We start from the raw sequence: 8973 nt of genomic DNA, 5'->3' as shown, positions 1-8973 counted from the left end.
TACTTATTGAAAGCTCGGTTATATAGGCCCATGATCCCCTCACTAGTTGAGATAATACTGCTTGCAAACTCAGTCATTTAATTTTAATTAATCAATTATAATTCTAAAATTAGACTATGTCTTATTTATGAATTTTCACTAAGCAAGGGTTTAATTGTGAAGAAAAGAGGTTTGTGGGTCAATTTGTTAATTAAAAGACTTTGTATGGTCTAATTAATAAATTACATAAATGGCAATTTTATTTAGTAATTAATTATAATTATTAAATAAATAGTTTTTTTATTTATAAAGTTGAATTAGAAAATATGGTATTATTCAAAAGAAGAATAAGTGGTTGAAATAAAGTGGCAAAAATCTAACTAGAGATTGGTCCACTATCATGTACGGCCATTAAGTTATTTTTGCCCAATATTTTATTCTTTTTTAATCCATATAATTCAACCCTAAGCCCTAGTTGAAACACTATAAAAGGAACATGATACTCTCACTCATCCACTTGATGACTATTCAACCAAACCTAGATGAGAGAGTTCCTTCCTTAGTGATTCAAACCTCCTTCATTGTTCTTCACCATATTCGAACCTTGAGTGAATGAGTAACATGCCCACACATAGCAAGTCAAGTACTCAATCATAGTGAGTAAGACGGTGGTAACCAAACTCGAAGGAGAGAAAGAGATCCAGGTTCAGATCTTGATAATGCTCTGCTACAGAAAGGAATCAAGAGCTAGAGATCTTAAACGGAAGGAGTCATTATATTCCATTGCAATCAACAATCACCTCAAAATTACAAAGTCACCATTAAAGCTCAAGCTTGAGTTCCATGAACTTAAGCTTAAAGCTTTAACTCCAACAACTTCAATAACCATCAAAATCAGTCACCAACAACTTTTCTTCATACAAGTAATGACGCCAAACTTTCAAGGCAAACACCACCACTGCCAATGTCGTGTGTGGGATATCGTTGTTCATACTCCTTTAGTTGCTTAGACGCATAAGCAATAACTTTACCTGACTGCATCAATATGCAACCTAATCCTTGTTTAGAAGCATCGCAGTAAATCACAAATTTCTCATCCTTGATCGGCAAAGTTAATACTGGTGCAGTAATCAATCTCTATTTCAACTCATGGAAGCTAATTTCATACTTATCAGTCCATACAAACTTACAGTTCTTTCGGGTTAACTCTGTTAAGGGTGTAAAAATCTTAGCAAACCCTTCTATAAACCTTCTGTAGTATCATGCTAACCCTAAGAAACTTCTGACTTTAGTAGCAAACTTGGGTCGTGGCCAATCCCGAACTACCTCAATCTTTGCTAGGTCTACTAGAATTCCATCCTTGCTCACAACATGCCCTAAAAGACTTACTTGGGACATCTAAAACTCACACTTTTTAAACTTATCATAAAGTTCATGTTCTCGTAGACGCTATAAAATCATCTGAAGATGTCTCTCGTGTGGTTCCTCAATCTCGAAAGAAATCAGAATGTCACTAATGTAAAAGTAACTAATTGGTTTTAAATTATAAGCTACTATAATATAACTTAAAAATAATTAATTAATTACTAAGATGTATACAAATTAATTTTGTAGCTAACCAAAATATATCTCAAATTATATGAGATATAAAAATGAAGTTTTTTTATAAAAAAGTAACTGATTAGTTTCTTACCAATATTATTAGTAATTAAAAAACTACTTATAAAAATATAAAAAAATAATAAAAAAGCACAAAAAACGTCATCAAATATCAAATTTAGCTGACATAGCACTTAAGTAAAATAGTACATTATTATAATAGATGAAAAAGAAACATATTATTATAAACTTCCCTCATAAAATTGGAATAAGTTGGAAAATACTTTTTTTTTTTTTGTATCTATTAATCAAAAATATCCTCATATTATATTTTCTTAAAATATACCCACTTTTATGAGTGAGTTGCCCAATATACCCTCACTCTCTACTTAAGTCTAGCATATAATTTACATTAACCTAAAGAGTCTAATGGGAATATCATCTATAAAAGTAGGTATATCTTAAAGAATATAAGAATGAAGGTAAAAATTAAAACAAGTAAAGTAAAGTGGGTATCAAATGTGAAAAGGGATAATTACATAAGGTACCATTTTTTGAAAAAAAAAATTATATTTTTACGTTTAAAGAATTTTTTTTACATTTTTACGGTTTTTTTATTAAAATAACACAAAAACAATAAGAAAACTACAAAAAGTAACATGAAAATAACATTTAAATAATATCAAAACAACAACAAAAAATAACATACAGATAACAACAAATAACAGAAAATTAACAAGAGTACAATATAAAAAAACTGTATTTTTTGTAAATAAAATAAAAAATTAATAAAAATATTTAAAATTCCGTAAAACTGTATTTTTGTAATTTTTTTTTTTGTGTATTTATGAAATAATCCCTTGTAAAAAGAGAAATTTTATTTACACCCCAAAAATTTCTAAAGACACCCCATTTTAATAATTTTTATTTTATTTAAAATTAATATCTTTAATTATACTATTTTTTTTTAACTTTTTTCTTCCAATTCATATTCTTAAAAAATATACATATCAAACAAAATTAAATTATATTTTAAATATTATGTCAAAAAAATTAAAATAAAAAATTATATGAAATTTTCTTTAAAAAATAAAAAAAAATATACATCAGTTAGAAAAAATTATGAAAATGAAATCAAAAAAAGTATTGAAATTAACATAAAATAATGTGAAGAAAAAAATTTAAAAAAAATATTAAGAGTACTTTTTAAAAATTATTTAAGTTTATATTTTTTTTTAATAATGGAGTGTATTTATAAGTCTATGGGTTGCAAATAGAACTCCCCATGTAAAAATTTGAGGAAATTACACTCTATACCCTTTTCATATTGTCCTCTTTTATTTTTACCCTCTTTTTTAAAGTCTATCATTTTTATCTCATTTTTTAAATATTGTACCAATTTTACCCCTGTCACTTCAAGATACACTCTATGTGACTCTTTTATGTCAGGGTATTTTGGGTACAATACATATGAAAAGAGGTATATTTCAATTAAATATAAAATTAGAGGTATATTTGATTAATTGATTAATAAAAATGGTATTTTTCAACATACCTCAACAAATTTCCCTTGTAATCCATAACATAAGTCCGGATACAGTGAAAGCCCAACTACATAAACAAGCCTAAAGCCCATCTTCCCATATCCATAAACAGAGTGTCACGCGCCCCATCAGCGCGTACAACAATTTATATTTATATTAACTTAGTACAGAGGGTTCCATCTTCCATTTCAATTTCTTGCCTTTATATTTTTCCTCTGTACGAACTTTCATATATACAACAACATAACATAATAATACACAAACTCTCTCTAAACTCTCTTCTCCATTCTTCCTTTTCCTTTCTCGGCCGTTTTGTTTCCCTTCCCGCATTTTCCCGATTCTCAGTTCCGGCGACTACTCATATCTTCACGGCGACCATTGAATCCCGTAGATCGCTTACGATTAGTCTATCTCTCTCTCTAACAACCGATCGCTCACTCTTCTATTCCATCTACTGGTACGTGAACAGATCACCTCTCTCAAGTATTGTACTTCTTCTTTTGCTTTCTCATTTTTTTAGGTTTGAATTTATATGGTTATGTTATATCGATGGCGGATCACGCGTTTCGTAACCTTGACTAGCTTGGTATTCTTTTGTTTTGTTCCTCAGTTTGGTTACTCTCGAAACTGTTCAGTGTATTAAGCGATGTGATAAAGTTAATTTATTTTTATGTTATTAATTATTTCAATTGAGGAACTTAGCTAAATACTTGTGTTCTGTTCTGTTTAGTTCATTGGATTTTTTATTTACTTTTTGTTTGGTGGATGGAAAGGAAACATTCTCAAATTTTCATTTTCTCTGTATTCTTCTATTTATTTTCACCTGAACAGATTGTTGGGTTTACGTTTTGATTATTATTTAATGTGATGTATGAAAATTATGCATTTTTAGTCATCTTTATTAACTATTTCTCGGCACTAATTGGTAACTGAAGACTATTTGCTTGCGAAATCCCTCAATGTTTTTTTCCTAAATTTATTGGAGAAAATATTGTGCTTATTTATTTATTTTTCTTTGAACCAACATTTGTAGTGCTTCCTTTTCAGATTTTGGCTATGCTAGATTCCTTTTAGTGGATCTGTGTTTTGCTAGGTGTATATATAATATTGATACCAATATATATGTGTTTATGTATATTCAACCCGTATTAGTTTCTTATCTAATTTTGCAATTATTGTAAATTATGGGTGCTTGGAGTAGCCTCTTTAGCTGGGAGGGGAGAAGACCAGTTGAAAGGAGAAAAGGAGGCCCTTTTGCCTTTTGTTCTTCTGATAGTGAAAACTAATTTTAATATGATATAGCCAATTTTTGTTATATTAAGTTTTGATCAGTAGATTTCTGGATTATGAAACATTAACAGAGTTACGTGATTGTCTCTTTTTCACTGATGTGCTGCTGCACATGTATAATGTGTTAGCATCTGTTTTTTGTTTCGTTTTTCCAGCCAGCGTTTCATTAATGAGCTATGTTGGCTTTTCTTGAGTATTTGTTTTTCACTTGAATCTCTACTTTCAGGACGCACAGATGCCAATTGCAAAACTAAAGGCCGCTAATACCCTAGATGTGATGAAACCAGAGGAGGGAAATGATTCTCTTGATGCTATCATCAAACAAGCCATTGGAAAAGAGTCTTTTCTTAATTTCTCTAGGGCCGGGGACAGCTCAGCCCAGTTTATTCAATTACTTCACGCTTTAGAGCAGCAAGGTAAAAAAATTGGATTGCAAAGATTTTCTACATTATATATGCGAAGGGAATCTTTTTGTGGCTTTCAGAGGTCATTATTTCTAGTTTGAGTATTATTAATCTTTTTTTTTTTCCTTTTCTTTTAATAACCTTTTTGTTTTCTTTCTAAAACCTGTTTAGCAGGTTCAAGTTCAAGAATTGAGTCCCTGTCAACCCCTACAATCTTTGGGAAACATGAAGCGCATAGTTATTTATCAGGTAGCTATCCTTCACTCCTCAGAAATTGAACTATTAAATAGATCAAAAGTTTATACTTTACTGACTTCTCAGGTTGAAGTTGAGTCAATTGAACCATGTAATTATGGTAATCACCCAAAATCTAAACAGATTTTGGAAGTTTGTGGGTGCTTAAAATCTTCTTGGTTTACCAATACTGAGGGCAAACATGATCCAAATATGACTTCATTAATAATTGTAAGCATGTGCTTTGGTTTTAAGCCACTCCTGTTACTTTTTGCAGACCACCACCAAAGTTGGTCTTTGGTCTCGCCAACAAAGATTCAGATGCAGAAGTGTGACAAATGTTCACGGGAATTCTGTTCACCCATCAACTACAGAAGGCACATTCGAGTGCACCATCGCTTAAAAAAGCTTGATAAGGTTCTCATATTGCTTTTATCTGTTTTCATGCTTTCACCATTTGACTGTGTTATTGGATCTGGACTGTCTTGTTTCCTTAATAAGCATGACTTCGATAGAGATTGTTTTTGCTTTGATATCTGCAATTATAATTGTTAGTCTTGTTACTTATGTTGGCTCCATGGTGCCTGATAGTGTTTATTTCTTGTAGGACTCTGCTAAAAGTAGGGACATGCTTGGGGCATTTTGGGATAAGGTATATCTTTTTCCCCTGCCATTGTTTTTTTTTTTTCAAGTAATTGTCTTTTATATTGCACTAACATTTCATTCTACTTGTAGCTCCCTTTGGAAGATGCAAAGGAGGTTGTATCATTCAAGAATGAAGAGGTTAGCCCCCTGGTCCTTTCTACTTGGTTTTTAACCCTGTTTATGCTGTTTTAATCACGCTGATTAATATACCTAATACCAAAGCCTCCATGATCAGCGCATAATAATTGCTCTTATTATCCATCTACTTATTGTGCATTTGGTTGGTTAAGTGTGGATGGTACCTAGATTGATATTGTATTGTAATGTTTAATAATTTGTTTAACCTTGGATGCAAAAGGAGGCATTTTTGCCCCTGGTAGTTGTTTCATAATCAGTTGGAGATACCTTGACTTGTTTTGCTTGGATTTTTTTTATTTATTTACTTTTTTTGTCGAAAAACTTGAGTTATCATTTGTTTTGTTTGTGTAACTAATTTTGATTACAGTTCCTAATTAACAATGCTTTCTAGGAAGTTCCAGGCTCATCAATCATAAAAGCATTATCATCTCATGTTCGGAAATCAGTGTTTTCTTCTCCACCACATCCCTATTTGAAGGCTGGTTCTGAGCTTTTGGTAAGAGGATTTTACGTTCTTCAGTTATGTTTTCCAGCCTCCCCCGTGTTCTTTTTAAATACTGCATATTTTTTATCAGGTTTGTGACATTCATTTTTTCTTCTCCAGGACATTGTCCAAGCTAGACCTTCTAAGTTTCCGATATCTTCCCAGGAATTATTTAATGTCCTTGATTTAGCAAGTGAGAAAACATTCCTCTCTGGACCAGCTGCATCTATGCAAAGATATGTTTTTGATGGGGAGGCTGGGAAGATAGGTCTTGAAGCAAAAAACCTCGTCGCTTGTACTAGCTTTTTGTTGGAACAGAAACTGGTAATTTTTTTCATCTTCCAATAATCGACCAAGTTGTTTCTTTACTAGAAATTTAGAATTCTCTTCCTGTTCTCTTTTTCTGTGCTGCATATTCCTAGTTAGTACAGCGAGCAGTCCCTATCCAGTGACTCCTGGCTGTGTTAGAGCTTGTAAATGAGTTTCTGAAATAGTATTCTGCTTTTATCTCTAGGATTTTGATTTTGTTGGAGGTGATGGCTTTTAAGTTAAACATGTTTCTACATGAATTTCTTTAGGTTAAAGCTTGGCTTGCTGAAAAGGATGCTGAAGCATTAAGATTCCAGAAATTACTAGTGGAGGAAGAAGAAGCAGCTCAGAAAAGGTACACTACCTTTTCCATTATCTTAGCAAATTTTGATTACAAGCTTGAATTCACTGATTAATAGTCTGAAGCCAGCATAATTTGCAGAAAATAATAGAAAGAATGTCCTCTTGTTATGTAACTTAGCCCTAACTTGTTTAATTCTTGTTGTCCTGTATAACTAAAGGATTTGTAGATAGAAAAGTGACAGCTGTAGTGACTTTTTTCCTACATTTATAAGATGCATTGTCCGAATTTTAAAACCATGAAATTCCTTTGAAACTACTTCGGACCTGTCAGCATCAGAAGCTCACCTACCTTCAGTTCTTCCTTAATTGGAATTTTGACTTGGACTATCACCCGAAAAGTTTATCCGAAAATGGAAGTTAAATTCCCTGTTATGTGTTTCACTCTTGCAGACAAGCCGAGCTCTTGGAACGGAAGAAGCAGAAGAAGCTCAGGCAGAAAGAACAAAAGGCAAAAGAGCGAAGACATGAGGAGAAGGCAGATAGTGATGAAAGCATTGACCTAGTGTTGGAAGAAATGGCCCCAGTAGAAGCATCCAGTCAAGCAGAATGTGATAACAGTATAGACAGCCTGGACTTGCCAAATCATATTCCGCTGTCTATTGTTGATCACTTCAACTCTGATGGAAATCTGGATTCAGACTTTCAGATTGATTCTGATTGCGGACAAGTTGATTCAGGTAGTAGTTCTAGTGTTGAAAAGAGAATTGCACAAGGAAGTGGTCGTTGGAAACGGTGGCAAATGTCGCCAAAATCACAATGGGTTGCATCCAATGGCTCTCAATCATCAAAGCTCGGAGTCCATCATAATCGTGGAACTCATAAGGATTCAAGAGCGGGTGTGTCTAGTCATAAAGTATGGAGCCGGAAATCTAAACCAGAAACCAACATAGATGCTTTGAAAGCTAGAGTAAAAAAGGAGGAATCGAACGATCTTGATCAAATTAATAACCGTGAGGTTTTGATAGGGTCCATTTCTGTTACACTTGGAAATTGCAGTGAGGAGGGAAATAATCTCTCCGAACCATGTGATACATGCCTAACAGAACATCAATTGCCGAAGAACAGTGTTCAGGCTAAACCCAACAAATCCAACCCAGTTCGGAGTGGCACAAGCAGGTCAACAGTTAAGCATTGGAGACCAGTGAGCCGGAATGGAACCAAAGTCCCAAATGGAGAAAAGGGTCATACGGAGTCCTTATTAAATGGAAACTCAGAATTTTCTAGCCATGCTGCACAAGTTTTTCTTGCACAGAGTAAGTTTAGTTTCTCTATTCTTTAGTTTCGTCCTCCAAAATACAAGTTTTAATGATCCTTTTATTGATGCTTTTACAGGATGGAAGGAGGCCATTGCTGCAGACCATGTCAAACTTGTTATAACCTCAGATTCTTTTCCTTTAGATGAAAATGATACACATGAAACAGCATCTCAAACATTGAAATTGCGTAGACGTTGCATTCTTGGCGATGCAGAAAACCGGCTAGTTAATGTTGACATTGTTGGATCTTCAACTACTGGCAAAGCCAAGATAAAGGAGATTTCAAAACAGAGAAGCAATCCAACCTAGGAAGGAATTATTATTTTTTAATGGGTTATTATTTTTTTAATCTTTATACAATTTGTGCAGAGTTTTTACATGGGGGTTCAGCCTCCACCACACCACCAGCTGTTAATTCTTAGCCAGAGGTTCCAGTTTTACAGATGGTCTTCTGTCGAAAAAACAAAAACAAAAAAAACAAAAAAAAGGAGAAAGATTTTTCCGGAAATTCTTTTATTACTTCCGTCCTTTTTTCTTTAATTTGGTTAGTGACTTCATTTGTCAAAGCTTTGTCTGTAATGAATTTTGTTGCTTCAACTGTTGCAAAGAGATCTTCCAAATTTCTTTTTTTTTTTCTCTAAAACCTTCTAGTACTATGCCACGTGGCGTGAAATGGGAAGGAAAGGAATCACCATCTTTATTGGGTTAGGGTAGGGTTTACTGTTTCG

The 8973-nt window shown here is 33.0% G+C and overlaps 1 protein-coding gene across 3 annotated transcripts; it reads left to right on the top strand.

The window, feature by feature from the left end:
• Positions 1-3260: 3260 nt before the first annotated feature.
• LOC115716661 (uncharacterized) lies at positions 3261-8842 on the top strand. Of its 3 annotated transcripts, none has more exons than XM_061115384.1 (11): positions 3261-3579; positions 4324-4828; positions 4988-5065; positions 5328-5467; positions 5658-5702; positions 5786-5833; positions 6225-6329; positions 6438-6641; positions 6896-6981; positions 7380-8242; positions 8322-8842. In XM_061115384.1, exons 2-11 carry the CDS (start codon positions 4648-4650, stop codon positions 8552-8554), a joined length of 1983 nt encoding a protein of 660 aa, XP_060971367.1. In that variant the 5' UTR covers positions 3261-3579; positions 4324-4647; the 3' UTR covers positions 8555-8842. The 3 variants fall into 3 exon arrangements, with proteins under 3 accessions (XP_060971367.1, XP_030501370.2, XP_030501371.2); XM_030645510.2 differs by having other exon boundaries at positions 3264-3579; positions 4639-4828; XM_030645511.2 differs by having other exon boundaries at positions 3265-3579; positions 4639-4828; positions 4991-5065.
• The last annotated feature ends 131 nt before the right edge of the window (positions 8843-8973 follow it).

This window comes from Cannabis sativa, chromosome 5 (genome assembly GCF_029168945.1).
Source record: "Cannabis sativa cultivar Pink pepper isolate KNU-18-1 chromosome 5, ASM2916894v1, whole genome shotgun sequence".
Classification (NCBI taxonomy): Eukaryota; Viridiplantae; Streptophyta; class Magnoliopsida; order Rosales; family Cannabaceae; genus Cannabis; species Cannabis sativa.
This window is presented reverse-complemented; position numbering and strand designations above follow the sequence as displayed.

Bases quoted from the DNA above. Each gene is read 5' to 3' on its own strand.
- LOC115716661 (XM_061115384.1), top strand. From the start codon at position 4,648: ATGCCAATTGCAAAACTAAAGGCCGCTAATACCCTAGATGTGATGAAA. The intron at 5,703-5,785 runs GTATATCTTTTT...TTCTACTTGTAG, and splicing joins TTGGGGCATTTTGGGATAAG to CTCCCTTTGGAAGATGCAAA. The intron at 8,243-8,321 runs GTAAGTTTAGTT...ATGCTTTTACAG, and splicing joins ACAAGTTTTTCTTGCACAGA to GATGGAAGGAGGCCATTGCT.